This window comes from Jaculus jaculus, chromosome 8 (genome assembly GCF_020740685.1).
Source record: "Jaculus jaculus isolate mJacJac1 chromosome 8, mJacJac1.mat.Y.cur, whole genome shotgun sequence".
NCBI lineage: Eukaryota > Metazoa > Chordata > Mammalia > Rodentia > Dipodidae > Jaculus > Jaculus jaculus.
In genome coordinates this window covers 136,939,373-136,954,201 of record NC_059109.1, presented here as the reverse complement: position 1 = coordinate 136,954,201, position 14,829 = coordinate 136,939,373, and the positions used below count along the sequence as shown (strand labels likewise).

Sequence of the window (14,829 nt, the reverse complement as noted above, 5' to 3'; positions counted from 1 at the left end):
CGGCGGTAGACGCGAACAGCCGACTGGGGAGGGGGCGTGAGGGTTGCCGAAGTACCCCCTCGTAGCGCAAGCCTTGGACCTCGGGTTTCTGGGGGAGAGGGTTAAAAGATATTTTATGTGGGTTTTATTGGCAGACTTAGGGTGGTCTCAAATACTGAAAAAACCTGATGCGCACTTAACCCACCGATAAACCGCGCCGCGCCAGCATTAGACAGCGGCGGAGATGCGCGGCTTCCCGCCTCAGGCGCACACTGCGGGGTCGGCAGCAGCTCTCGCGCCCCTCTCTAGACCCCTCCCCCATAAGCCCCCTTCCCCCTCCCCTCATGTGAGCAGCCGGGGCATCCGCGGCACTAGGTACGGATCCCAGCCCCATGGCCGCCGGCTCGGCTGAGCGCCCCTGGCGGCGCTTGGGTGGGCTCCGAGCCCGCAGAAGGTAAACAGCCGCAGTGCCTGGTGGGCTCGGTACGCGCACGCGCACGCGCTGCCCTGGGTCTGGGGTCTGCGCAGAAATTCTAATCCTGGGGTTGGTAAATTGCCGCACCCGGATCGTGTAAAAATTCGGCATGCCCGCGTCACTGTCCGTTTTGCCAGCAGGTAACAGCGACTTAACGAGGCATCTTTCGCTTTGGAGCAGCTAGACAGGGAGCATGTGGTCGCCTGGCTGGCAGGACCCCGGAGAAGGACACCTGAGTGAGCTTTACACAGGGTGGGCTGTGGCAAAAAAAAAAAAAAAAGGAAAGAAAAGAAAAAAAAAAAAAGTACACCGCGCGGATGGCGGTGCCCGAGCCATACGCAGGCGGAGCGCGGCAGTCTGAACGTCTTAAATGTATCTAATGCATCCCTCTTCCTACCAGGGCACCGCAGACCCAGCACACCACAGCCCCCTGCACCCAGTATCCACCCACGAGGTCGCCGAGCGCCGAGGAGTGCGGACAAAGACGACCCCTAATAAGGCTCGGGACCGGCCGAAGGTGTGTCACCTTTGCTCCAAGGCTGCACACACTTCCTCATGGGAACACTGAACTTTGGTGCAAACTTTGGCCAAGTACCCCCATGACTAATGGCTGAACAATTCGAACACCCACTGAACCCGCCAACTGGGTCACGACCACCGACTCATTCCCCTCCGACCCCAGTGCCAGGTCAGCCATTGGGCCGGGGTCACGCCAATCAAGGCTGTTTGGCGAATGAGCAGGGGGCGTCGGACCGGAAACCGGATATGGGTGGGAGGTCCAATAGGGGGCGCCGCGTTGGAACGCCCTAAGAGGTGATGCTGGGGTGGTTGGAAGCGGTTGGGGGCTGGTGTATGGCGGCCAGGCCTCGAAGGCCGAGCGCGCCCTGAGCGCCGTGGGGTCAGTCTTCCCGGTGCCCCAAGTCTCCAAGGCCACGTGAGAAGGTCGGGGACCAGCTCTTGGGCTCATGGACGGCGGTAGGCTAACACATCTCACAGAGCAAAGCAAGATTTCCAGAACCTGGAAGTAGTGGTCCAGGACCCTGGAGAGAGGGCTTACTGCCCCGATGCAATGAAGCCACCCAGAATGGAGTTGAGCTCCCAGGGATGCTGAGTCCTGCACCAGCGGAGGTCAGTAGGCCTTGGGTTGGAGCCCCAGGGAGGCAGCGATGCGGGTCCCACAGCCACGGACTGGGCTCACAAAGCCTCGCACCCTCAAAAGCACTGTTCATAGAAAAATGAATTCTGGGTCTCTTTGTTCAGCGTCCTCGTCGGTCCGCAGGACCCCTTTGTTCAACGTTGTGTGTCATGGGTCTCTGCCATGGGGCTAAAACTAGTCTCCTTACTGGGGGGCACAGCGATGTAAAAATGAAGCAGACCGTCTATGGGAGGCATTGCAAAGAAAATGGCGCTTCTAAATGGCTCTCCACGGAAGGACGAGGCCTGGACTGTGAATCGAAGGGCGGGGCGCGCGCACCTTCACCTATCAGGAACAAAGGATCCAATGGGAGGAAATAGGGGGCCTGGCTGGGGAAACAACCGGAAAATCAGTGAGCGACAAAGCAGGGGGGGAAATGGACAGGATCATTCTGACAAAACACTTGATGCCATTTTGGTAGGAAGTGGAGAGAATACGAAAGGATTTTTTTTTTTTTTTAATGGTTGTTTTGCCCTGCAGGTGAAGATTTGAGCGAAGTTTGAGGAAAGGCAGAAGCGATATGAGTGTGTGGTCCCGATATGAGACTGTGCTGCCGAGAAAGGGAACAAAGGACAGATGTGCACAAAGGCTGTGGCTAAGACCTTTTGAAAGAGACCTAGACACAATGAAAGAAGGGGCTAAAAGAACCTTCTAGAGAAAGAAAAAAAGATGGAAATGTGGGCCAGTGACTGGCACCTGAATGATGGGAGGGGCTGGTGTGGTGGCCAGTTTGATTTTAGACATGGCAGAGGTTGAACTGAAGATTGGCAGCCGGATTGGAGGGAGAGGGAGAATACAAACTTTAGAGAGAGAGAGAGAGAGAAATAAAAAAGATCAAGAAGGCATAAATTCAAATTGGCAGTCAGCCTTCTTAGGACTTCAGACCACAGGGTCAGGTAAAACTCCAGGGTAAAAATACATGTGGTGACCCAAGAGCAAGTGGAATGCTGGAGAGGAAAGACAGTGTGTCTTGAGGAGACAGGGGGCGGGCTCTGCAGGGAGAGGTGGAGCCTCTAGAGAAAAAGGCCTTGGAGCTACTGAGCACCTTCAACCCAGATCATGGCCTCCACACTGGCGTGGCTCTGGGTAATGTGCTGCTGGGGTGCCTCCCGCACCGTAGGCAGCCGGTAGCCTCCGTCGCCTCCACCCACTAGATGCCAGTAGCATCCCCTTAGTTGTAATACTTAAAAACGTTTCTAGACTTTGCCAAATATCCTCTGGGGGTGCAAAATCACCCCCAGTTGAAAAGCACTGTTATAAAGACCCTCATACTTGAATAGAAATCACCTTTCTGTAAAGGTGAAAAGCAGGTCTCTGTATCCAATCCTGATGTCTCCCTCCGCCCCCCTCCCTATTTTTTGCCACTCTTATTTTTCTATAGACCTGGCTTCCAGAATCTGAAAATTCCAACTCATTTGGATAAGTGGAGCTAAGAGTTGAGACTCTATTGTCCATCAGGAGCAGGGCTCTAGAAAGCCTCAGTTGTAGGACCAGATGTTTTAGGAACAAACCCAACACAAAAAGCAGCTGGGAGAGGTGGTCAAAGGGACACAAAGAACTGAATGTGGTAAGAGCTGGGGTGATCGGAGGGCAGGGTGGCTGGAGGTGGGAGCGCCTACATGGGTCAGTGGGCACTGAGGATTGCTGTTCTCACCAAGACAGAACCATGACTTTAACATGACTGGAGAAAGCACCGGGTATCTGAAGGCAATCCCAGGCTGCGGCTTTGTCCTGTTAAGGGCATGGTTTTTATAGTCTGCCATTATAAGTATATATTAGCAAAGGTTCTTAAATCTGCAGTTACGGTTGAATTTGTATCAAGGACAGGTAGATACTGGAGAATAAGGAGAATCCGTGATGGTTCCTGAAACTCAGGAAAGGGAAGCCAAGAGAAGGCCAAAGAAGGCCAAGCAAGGATGTAGGACCATGGCTGTGTGTGGTTTTGACCCTGTTCCCATGGGGAAATTTTGCCAGCAGTGAGATGACGTGTCCAGTGGAGGACAGGGTTTGCCGTCGAAGCACAGACCGTGCTCTCTGGAAAACAGTCTATGCTTGGCTACCTAACAGTAATGGTCTTTTTACACTTGGTGTATTAGAAATGAATGGACTGTACTACTTGCGCTTTGTTACACTCTGCTTTTCTGGTGCAAGTGGCCCATATGCCCGAGTAAGAAATCCGTGGCCTTTTTGTAAACAAACCCGCATGGAAAGAAGGTGATTGTCTCGTCACTGGCTCTCAGATGCCACCACTGCCAGCAGGACAGTCCTCGACTTCCACGGGCAAGACCTGGGCCAGTTCCTAAAGGAAGACCCTTGCTGTTTGCTGTGGACACCGCTCATAGTGCGGTTGTTTCTGCTTATATTCAGGGTTCCTACGGCCCAAGGCACAATGCTCAAGCAGCTTTTAAGTAGCTTTTTTGAAGCTTCCTTCTATACCTTTAGCCACAAAAGAGAAAGTGAAGCCTTAAGGGTCCCCTGAAAGGAAGTGAGGGTTAGGGTGACTGAGGAAGGAAACAAGCCAAGAAAAGCAAGCCTGTTGGCAGTCAGGTTCCCTTTATTTAGCCTGTGAATTGGGGAAGGGGAAGCATGGAGGGGAGCTCTGCAGCCCACTCCTGTCCTTAGTGTTCAGGGAAAGAAAGCAAACACAGACCAAGATATAAGAAAGGATTCAGGCAATGACTTAAGTTTCTCAGCCTCCCAGTGACAAAGGACTTCTGAGTGCTTCCCCAAGAAGCAGTAAGACTCAGAAGCTGTGCAATTAATTACCGCTCAATTAAGACTGCTGCGGCCCTCCTTCTTGCCAGCATCCCTGTCAGCCTTGGCCAGCAGAGGCAGCAGCATCCCATGCAGTTTGCATCAGGGGCTGTGGGGTTGGCCTGTTTCAGAGAAAGATGCCTCTCACCCACCCAGTGAGATACTAGGTTAGGGACAGATGCAGGGCTGGTTGGTGTTAAACGCAGTGGAAGCTATTTATGAAAACACTCCCATCTGCTCAGACCACCAATTCCCACCGTGAATTCAGAGCTCCCTACACACATGCAGGGTGGCTAGCTATGGGCTCAGTTTTAGGGAGAAGGCCAGCAAATTGTGCTTTGTCCCCACAGGTCCCTGCCGCCTGTGCTCAGGCAGGGTGTCCACACACGTGCGCACACACGGCGGTGCTGTGGGTTGTCCCTCCAGGCTGGCAGCTGCAGCTTAGGATGGAGGGGAGAAGTGGCCTTTCCAGATGAGAGAAGAGGCTAGGAGAGGGCCGGGGGAGCAGCACGAGCAGGGATCCCGTCCCGGAAGGCGGACGTGGATTTAATGGAAGCACTGTTTGTAATTTTATAATTTGTAATTGCTGTAAGTCATGGTGGAGATTCTAGGTACCCTGGGGGCTTCTGGGCACCGAGTCCTATTTGAGTGTAAGGGGGATGGTATATTTCACCTTCTCACACAGCCTCAATTACCCAGAGCAAATTTTCCTAATGAAGTCTAATTGGGACAGCAACATAAGCCAGGACACTCAGAAACCAGCTCAGGCCTGGGGGGAGGAAAAACTGTCAATCATTGGGCCTATCTCTCCCTGCTCCTCCCACATCCATCTAGTTTGAAAGCAGGAGCCTCAGAGACTGGCCCCTCTTGAGGAAAGGTCCAAAGCTTAGGCTCTTAACTGTTTAAAGAAGAACAAAAAAGATAACTTGCTTTTTAATTCTTTTTCTTTTTTGTTGAAGCATTAAAGGTACTTGGATGGACCTGAAATTCCTGAGCCAGGTCTATAAAGAATTGTTAGGGGACAGTGACTTTAAGGGCACCTAATTTAGAGTCCTCACTAGTGGCCCTTCAGTTCCATTTGCCTACTTAAAAAAACAAAAAACAAAAAAAAAACCCTCTTCCTGGCATTATGTGACATTTGCTCTAGGGCACTTTGTCTTGGTGCCTTGAGTCCTAACCCCTTTTAGTACTAACCCACTTGGGTTTACAGAGTAGAGCTTCCTTGAGTCTTAAACTTCTAGGGTCTAGAGAGTAGAGCCTCCTTGAATCCAATCCACCTTGGGTCTAGAGAGTAGAGCTTCCTTGAATCCTAACGCCCTTGGGTCTAGAGAGTAGAGCTTCCTTCAATCTAGAGAGTAGAGCCTCCTTGAATCCAATCCACCTTGGGTCTAGAGAGTAGAGCTTCCTTGAGTCTAGAGAGTGGAGCCTCCTTGAATTCTAACCCCTTGGGTCTAGAGAGTAGAGCTTCCTTGGGTCTAGAGAGTAGAGCCTCCTTGAATCCTAATCTCCTTGGGTCTAGAGAGTAGAGCTTCCGTGGGTCAAGAGAGTAGAGCCTCTTGAGTCCTGACCCCTTGGATCTAGAGAGTAGAGCCTCCTTGAGTCCTGAACCCCTTGTGTCTAGAGAGTAGAGCCTCCTTGAATCCTGACCCATTGGGTCTAGAGAGTAGAGCCTCCTTGAGTCCTAAACCCCTTAGGTATAGAGAGTAGAACCTTCTTGAGCCCTAACACCCTTGGGTCTAGAGAGTAGAGCCTCTTTGAGTCCTGACCTCCTTGGGTCTAGAGAGTGGAGCCTCTTTGAGTCCTGACCTCCTTGGGTCTAGAGAGTGGAGCCTACTTGACTCCTAACCCCTTGTGTCTAGAGAGTAGAGCCTCCTTGAGTCCTAACCCATTGGGTCTAGAGAGTAGAGCCTCCTTGAGTCCTAAACCCCTTAGGTACAGAGAGTAGAACCTTCTTGAGTCCTAACACCCTTGGGTCTAGAGAGTATAACCTCCTTGAGTCCTAACCCATTGGGTCTAGAGAGTAGAGCCTCCTTGAGTCCTAAACCCCTTAGGTATAGAGAGTAGAACCTTCTTGAGTCCTAACACCCTTGGGTCTAGAGAGTGGAACCTCCTTGAGTCCTAGCCCCCTTGTGTATAGAGAGTAGAGCCTCCTTGAGTCCTAACCCCTTCGGTCTATAGAAAAAGCCTCCTTGAATCCTGACCCCTTGGGTCTAGAGAGTAGAGCCTCCTTGAGTTCTGACCCCCTGGGGTCTAGAGTGGAGCCTCCTTGAGTCGTAACCCCTTAGGTCTAGAGAGTAGAGCCTACTTGAGTCCTGACCCCCCTTGGGTCTAGAGAGTAGAGCCTCCTTGAGTCCTAACCCCCCTTGGGTCTATAGCGTAGAGCCTCCTTGAGTCCTAACCCTCTTAGGTCTAAGAGTGGAGTCACCTTGAGTCCTAACCCCTTGGGTCTAGAGAGTAGAACCTCTTTGAGTTCTGACCCCCTTGGGTCTAAAGAGTAAAGCCTCCTTGAGTCCTGACCCCCTTGGGTTAGAGTGTGGAGCCTCCTTGAGTCCTGACCCCTTGGGTCTAGAGAGTAGAGCCTCCTTGAGTTCTGACCCCCTTGGGTCTAGGGAGTGGAGCCTCCTTGAGTCCTAACCCCTTGGGTCTAGAGAGTGGAGCCTCCTTGAGTCCTGACCCTCTTGGGTTTAGAGCGTAGAGGCTCCTTGAGTCCTGACCCTTTTGGGTTTAGAGCATAGAGGCTCCTTGAGTCCTGACCCCCTTGGGTTTAGAGAGTGGAGCCTCCTTGAGTCCTAACCTCTTGGGTCTATAGAGTAGAGCCTCCTTGAGTCCTGATCCATTGGGTCTAGACAGTAGAGCTTCCTTGAGTCCTAACCCTTGGGTCTACACAGTATTGCCCTCTTGAGTCCTAACCTCTTTGGGTCTAGAGAGTGGAGCCTCCTTGAGTCCTGACCCCTTAGTTCTAGAGACTAGAGCCTCCCTGATTCCTGAACCCCTTGGGTTTAGAGAGTGGAGCCTCCTTGAGTCCTAACCCTTGGGTCTACACAGTATTGCCCTCTTGAGTCCTAACCCCCTTGGGTCTATAGAGTAGAGCCTCCTTGAATCCTGACCCCTTAGTCTAGAGACTAGAGCCTCCCTGACTCCTGACCCCCTTGGGTCAGAGAGTGGGCCTCCTTGAGTCCTAACCCCCTTGGGTTTAGAGAGTGGAGCCTCCTTGAGTCCTAACCCCTTGGGTCTAGAGAGTGGAGCCTCCTTGAGTCGTAACCCAAGGGGTCTAGAGAGTGGAGCCTCCTTGAGTCGTAACCCCTTCGGTCTAGAGAGTAGAGCCTATTTGAGTCCTAACCCCCCGTGGCTCTAGAGAGTAGAGCCTCCTTGAGTCCTAACCCCCTTGGGTCTAGAGAGTAGAGCCTTCTTGAGTCCTGACCCCCTTGGGTGTACACCGTAGAGCCTCCATGAGGTCTAACCTTTGAGCCTTCAGAGTGGTATTTGTGTCCATACTCAACCCTTTTCTCCCCAAGTCTCTAGCCCTTCAAATTGTTTTGCATAATCCTAAAACTTAGTGACTTTGTGACATCCCTTCCCTATTTCTTTTGTTTTTGGTTTTTCGAAGTTGGGTCTCACTTTAGCTCAGACTGACCATGAATTCTCTATGTAGTCTCAGGATGGCCTCGAACTCAAGGTGATCCTTCTACCTCTGCCTCCTGAGTTGTTGATATTAAAGGCGTGCGCACCACGCCCGGCTACTCTTTTCCTTATTTCTAACTCTCATCTGCTGTTCCTTACTGGAAGTTCACTTGTCACCCACACCTTCCTTTTTAACCCCAGGATCCTTACACTCTTCTTTTTCTGTCTTCCCAATTCTCTCTATCCATGAAGCCTGAGTTTACTCTGGGGCAGTCTGCTGATGTGTAACACGTTTACCCTGACGTAGGTCCACAGAGTAATGCATAGGCCGTGCCCACACTTGGAGCTGGGACGGCAGCCTCCCCAGCTGTCCTGAAAGAGCTTGGCACCAGCTCTGGGTGCTCTGCCCCTACTGGCCTAGCGCTGCCAACAGGTGATGGCCCTGCTACAGGTCTTGAGGGACATTCACCGGGCTCTTCACTGTGGCCCTTCTGACATGTAAATGAACTGTGCACCTAGGGGACTTAGATGATTATGAAACAAATCTGAGAAACTTTTTTCCCTGAGGTGGGGTCTCACTGTACCCCAGGCTGACCTGGAATTCACTCTGCAGTCTCACGATGGCCTCAAACTCACAGCAATGCTCCTACCTCTGCCTCCCGAGTGCTGGGATTAAAGGTGTGCACCACCACACCCGGCTTAACAACTTTTTTTTTGACACAGGGTATCTCAAGTAGCCCAGGCTGGCCTCAGACTTACTGTGTAGTTGAGGATGACCTATGAGCTTCTGATCATCCTGCCTCCACCTCTCAAGTCTTGGGATTATAGGCATGTGCCATTGTTACTGGGAATCAAACCCAGGGCTTTGTGCATGTTAGGCAAATCTGTAAGATTGACCCAACTGTAAGATTTAAAAAATAATAATAGTGAAAAACAAAAAAAGAAAAAAGGAAACAAATGCCAGTATAATTTTACAAATTTTATAAGTTGCCAAAAAAGGGTTAATATATCTTTTTTTTTCTTTGTTTTTTTGAGGTAGGGTCTCACTCTAGCCCAGGCTGACCTGGAATTCACTATGGAGTCTCAGGGTGGCCTCGAACTCACAGCAATCCTCCTGCCTCTGCCTCCCAAGTGCTGGGATTAAAGGCGTGTACCACCATGCCCGGCTTAATATATATATATTTTTAAAAAGATGCTAAGTCATCAATGTGAGGGCAGAAATTTGCCTTGTTTTAACTTCTTGCATCTGCAATTAAGCCAAAATTATGTGTGTGAGTGTGTGTGTTGTGTGTTTGCAAAACCAGCTTAGCTGTCATATATCCTGCGTTATATAAACAGAGGACATATCTACATCAGTACTATGAAAACTTCACAGAAAGGGGGACAAATAGGGAAAGGTGAAGAAAAAAACTCCTGGGAGGGAGGGGCAATCAAAAGAAAAATGGTGAAAGAACTGGTCTAAGCCCAGATTTAAGGTGTTCCCAGGTCTACCCTGAAGAGGACACCTTCAGCTGTTTCCAAATAATGCCTCAGACACTGATGGTCACTTAAATGTCTGCTGCCCCCATGCAGCAGGGTCCCCCAGGCTTAGTTCTGGAAGGTTTACTGCAGCAGCAAGGTCTGGGAGTGGAGGCAGGGACCCGCTGGCCCAGCACTGAGGCTGCTCAGAAACCCCCCTCCCCCAACACACACACTCACAGTGGAGCTCTGCGTTCTCTACCCCCACCCCCAATCTACTCTTCAGAATGGCCTCCCCCATCGGGGAGGGCACAGGGAGCTCTGCGTTCTCTACCCCCCACCCCCAGTCATTTTTGCCACCAGTTGAAAAGCAGACTTTATAAAACTGACATCAAGCCAACACAAAACGATTTCTTCACAGTGGGTGCTTTTTTTATTTGATCAGCAATTTTGAGATTTGGGCTCCATTAGTGCTGAATGCTTTGACAATCAAACTGGACACTCCAGGCTGCTTGAGCCAACTGACCCACCCGCACTGAAAGAGATCACAGAACCATCTCTTTCACTAGTGTACTTTTAGAGGAAACTGAGGCAGAGGTGTTTAGGGAAGTAGCCACTCAGCAACACAGGGTAGCAGCAGCCTGGGCTAATCCAGCATCTGCCTTTTGTCTTAGATCCTGCTGCCTGTGTCTGGGGCACCAGGATGTGCTAAATAGTCATTAGTGCCGAGACCCTGTAGCAGGACAAGAAATTTTATCATGGGGGTTAAAGGTGTGAAGTGGATTCTTGTCCTGTTGCTGGGCAGCATTTGAGAGTAGAGTAGCACTCGAGTTGGCATGACATCACTGGTCTCTGGACGCTTAATTTGATGTTAGTGATTTTGTAACTTCTTTATTTTTGTGACGGGTCACTTTCCTAGTTGGAAGTTTTCCCTACACCATGGTCTCTGCTCAGTTGCCTCTCAGTGGCCCTCCCCGTGTCGTGAGGAACAGTGAAGCACTGAGAAAGTAATTTGTGAAGTCCATGCAGTTAAAAAGCATTTTATTCTTACCAGCACTTTGGTTTCAGCTTTCTTCCTTGGTAACCCATCATAGCTGCTAAGAATGAAGGCTAAGGAGTAAAGGGTGGTCAGCGATTTGGACATTTAGATGCCCCCACACTTCCCCCTCCCAGTGTTTCAGTTCTGGCGAACATGAGTAAATGTTCTGTTTACAGACTTCGAAAAGTAAACCAAAATATTTTGGACATCACAGTATCTGTCCATCACTACATAAATTTCCAACTCAAAAACAATTCAATTGTAAGAGCCCTTTTGCCCCTCTCCAGAACATTTTCCATTAGGTAAGTGACTGACGTAGTAAAGGACCGAGCATGTTGTGGCACACAGTGTAACTAGCATCCCCCCCCCCATTAGAAATACTAAGAGGGGCTGCTAAGTCACTTCTGTGGTAAAAGTTTTTTTTTTTTCCAGGCTTGCCTCACAGCCAACCTACCTTAGTTAAAGGGCAAGCTAGCCTATTCAAATGCTAACCCAGCTTAGCAGGGTGAGACAAAGGGCCAGTTGGAAGACTACCGGGAAGTTGGGAATGTTTGGAGAATTTGCTGGAAAATCTCTGGAAAATGAAGGCAGAAATTGGGCTTGAAGTGTCTATGTTTGGTGTCGTGTGGGTGTGGGTGTAGGTGTGGGTGCAGGTACTCCCCAGGGGTGGTGTACACTCCTGTATGGCTCCTAATGGCTTTTTTTTTTTTTTTTTTTTACCAGGATCAGGTAAGAAATAGGCAAGGGGAGGGTGCTAAGTGGGGGAGGGTGTGTGCTGGTGGGTAGCACTTTTTTTCAATCGGAAGTTGGTAAGAAATGGGAAAGGGGTGCTGAGTGGGGCAGGTGTGGGCTGTGGGGAGCAGGTTTTCTGGGCTGGGTTGTTAAGCACGTCCTCTGTTCTGACCCAGGCCGTTTTGGGAGACACACTATTCCTAGCTGGGTACCCCACATGTACACTTGGTACACTCCGTACAGTTAAAGCAAATACTTAAAAAAATAAAACCAGCCAGACAGGTGAAGTGTGGGCTGACATCAACTACATTTTTAAAATAATCATCCCGGGAGCAAAGCAGCAAGCTCTTTTAGCCGTGGAGCGCGTGCGGGGGGAGCCTGTGTCCGTGAGGACGGCTCCTGCAGGAGACGCAGAGCGCGCGCAACGCCCGCCCCGGGCTTCTCCACCTGTTAACTAGAGACTTGTTGCTTTGTGAACTCGGGTTACTAAGACATCACTAGAGAAAAACAGGACATATGACGTCACAATCGTTTATGTTGCAGACAATTTCAACTTGGAGAAATCCATCTCACTTAGGCAATTTCGCTTTCAAGCCCAAAGCACCCCCCCTTCTGCCGACACCCCGCGCATCATCCATCTCCTGACACCAAAGACGCATCCAGCTAGTCTGTGCAGCCCAGCACCGCTAAGTTCTGGGGGCCACGGCGCTGTCCCCAGGAAGAGGTAGGTCCTGGAAGGAAAATAGTTTTTCTTCTAGCACCCTCCTCCTCTTAGGAGCGCGATCACACGACTGACATTAATTTCAAGTCGTCAACACGCTTTCCCTCCCAGATTTCCCAAATCATCCCCATTAAAATCACTCTTCCCGGGCAAGGCCAGACGCGCTTGCTTGCCCCCCCTCCCAAAAACAAATTCTCCCAAATGTCTCCAAACGGAGTGACACACGTTTCACTTATTAGCCTTTTGCCCCAGGTGTGGCAGAGAAAGCACCGCAAGCTGGTGGGGATTTGCCCTCGGGTTACAGATTCCAAACTTAGCTCCACCGGGATGCAAATGGCCAGGTTGCCCTCCCAGTCCCGAGGCCGCCGAAGCCGCCGCTCTCGCCCCCCTGTCCGTGACCAAGGCCAGAGGACTGGCTCCCCCCACTCTTTGGGGACGCATTGCACCATGTCCGGGTGACAGACGCGACCTCCTCGCCTAGCCTGTGCCTGGTGCCGCTTTACCTTTCCTCGAGTCCACCGAATGGATCTCTTAGCCCCTCTCTCCTGCCCCTAGGGCCTCATGCACAGCCCGGACCTCTCCAACCAAGATGCAGCCAGCTCCGCTGCCAGACCAGCTGCGCCAAAAGATTGGCGACACCCCGACGCGATCAAGCCCGCACCATCAACCCAGGTAGCCCATAGGGGCACCCTCAAAGGCCCCTGTACCCCCACTACCTGCCCTCCAAGCACCAGTCGTTCGCGGGATGGGGGGGCTCCTGTCCGCGGAGAAAGGTTGGCTTTGGGGCGCACGGGCAGGTGCGCGCGCTCAGTTTTCGGGATTTCTGGCCTCCGCGAGCGCCTGTAGGCAAGCGGTGATAGCCAAGACTGTCTCCTCTGCAGTGGGTAACGACTGGGGTAAGGTCCCACTGCCCCAAATTGGCCGCCGGGACCTGGGCTCCAGGTTTAGAGCCTGGGAGGCGCCGTGCGCGCGTGCGACTTCCTCCGGAGCAGTCTCCGGAGTTCTCGCCCAATCCCGTCGCGGGTACTTTCCACACATCGCAACAGTGTCGCTAGAGCGGCTGCTCTGGAATTGCAAAAGTTGGCGCGCGCACCTCCGAGCCAAGCCCAGCGGGCTCCCGCCAAAGCCAACCTGCTCAGGACTAACGTTTCTAGGAGGAAAAAGATAGGCATAAAACAAGTAACTTACCGTTGCCGCTTGGGACAGCTCCAAACCTGGGCGCGCCCAGCGCTCAACTCGGTCTTGCGCCCGGGCATCGGCTCGGAGACCTCAGGTTGTCTCCAGCGAGGCGCCAGAAGCGCCTCGCCGTCCAACAAGCCCTTGGCCTCCTGAGCGCCCCCAACACCCTAGAAAGATTAGGGGAGCCCCTCCGCCTCACCCTAGCCCTCCATTTTGGGGCTGCTGGGCCGAGCCCCGCGCCCTTCCCACCTTGCCCCAGCCTGTCTCCTTTTCCTCCCACAGCACCCACACCGCCCTCAGGGTCCCCAGTTTAACCAGGGGCAACTCACCTGGACCCATGAAAACGAGGAGAATCTGGACGGAGTCACCCATTAGTGACGCCGGATGGGGATGGGTCCCCTTTTGGAAGGGGACTCCGGGGATGGGTCGCGGCGGGGGTGCTTCCTTGGCTTGCAGCGGCGCGGCTGCTGCTTCTCTTCCTCCTCCTTGAGCTCCTCAGACTCTTCGGGGTCCCTCGGATCCTTGTCTTCGGGCTCCTCCCCCTCGCTGGCGCTCTGGGGCTCCTGAGTGGAGGGCTGCGCGGAGGCGTCGGGGCTCTGCAGCTTCAGCGCGTGCAGACGCTGGGTGAGAGACTGGTTGAAGGTGGCGCCCCGGGGCCCGCGCTCGTCTTCGGGCTCGGTCTCGGGGTCGGTGGCGGGGGCTGTCTCGGGCTCGGTCCCGAAGTCGGTCTCGGACTCGGTCTCGGTCTCGGACTCGGTGGTCTCGCTGTCGCTGTCGCTCTCGTAGTCGAGCTCCTCGTAGTCCAGGCACTCGGGCAGGGACGGCTCGAGCTCGGCCTCCTCGTGCTCGTGGTCAGATTCGGATTCGGGGGACTGGGGCAGTGCCTGTGCGCCGGAGCGGTGGTGGGCGTTAAGGAAGCTCCGGCGCTGCTGGGCAGCCGCGCGCTGCTGGGCGCGGGCGTTGGAGGTGGCAAGGGCGCGGAGGAGCGCGATGGAGCAGGAGAGCCAGAGGAGCGCGGTGGCTGCCCGGCGGCCGATGGGCGGGCACAGGTCGTTGTAATTATGGCGAGCTCGGCGCCACTGCTGAGCCCGGGACCTGCGATCCATCCTAGGCGCACACCGAGAAGCTGACCTGCCCTCTGGCTCTGCAGAGAGCAGCTCCGATGCTCATGGGCTGCTGGAGCCCAAAAAGGTGAACCTTTTGAGGTCCCGGTCCCACCGCGAGGTGAGAGGAAGGAACCACCTACCTGCCTGACCACTTGAGAACTTTCTAAAGCCCTGCGCCTCGCCCAGCAAGAAAGAAGGGATGGGAAGGGAGAGAAGGGCTGCCTCCTCAGGGCTCCTCTCGCTAAGTCTCAGACTGTGCAGTCTAAGACCCGGAGAGGTGCCTCCGCTGGTCCTCTCGCCTGGGAGAGGAGAGAGGAGAGTGAGGCGAGGAGCGGCGGGGCGGCGAGGTTCAGTGAAGTTGCGCGCCCAGACTTCTGCCGGGCATGTGCAGTAGCGCGGTGGGGGCCAGCCTCCCCGCGAGCTGCGCGGTGGCGCAGACCCTAGTGGGCCGGCAGGTGGCAGGAGGGAACTTCGTTTGAGAGGATTTGACCAAAGCATCGGACTGGGGACCTGGCGAATGCCAACGAATGATCAAGCAAGCAAGATAGCTACAGGTTAGAGTCCTCCGGT

General features: G+C 53.1%; 1 protein-coding gene and 1 long non-coding RNA gene across 2 annotated transcripts in view; one reads left to right on the top strand and one right to left on the bottom strand.

Annotated features, from left to right (window-relative positions):
* Window positions 1-14,602, bottom strand: part of LOC101613767 (neuroendocrine secretory protein 55-like) — a 54,681-nt gene extending 40,079 nt beyond the window's left edge. The window contains exon 1 of the mRNA XM_045156503.1: window positions 13,483-14,602. Within this exon, the coding sequence (XP_045012438.1) occupies window positions 13,525-14,259 (735 nt within the window). The 5' untranslated portion in view covers window positions 14,260-14,602 and the 3' untranslated portion in view covers window positions 13,483-13,524. The remainder of the gene's footprint in view (window positions 1-13,482) is intronic.
* LOC123462799 lies at window positions 1,379-12,640 on the top strand. Its single transcript, XR_006638533.1, has 3 exons — window positions 1,379-1,582; window positions 11,797-11,977; window positions 12,530-12,640. It is a non-coding gene; the product is annotated as an uncharacterized LOC123462799 (long non-coding RNA).
* Window positions 14,603-14,829: the final 227 nt, after the last annotated feature.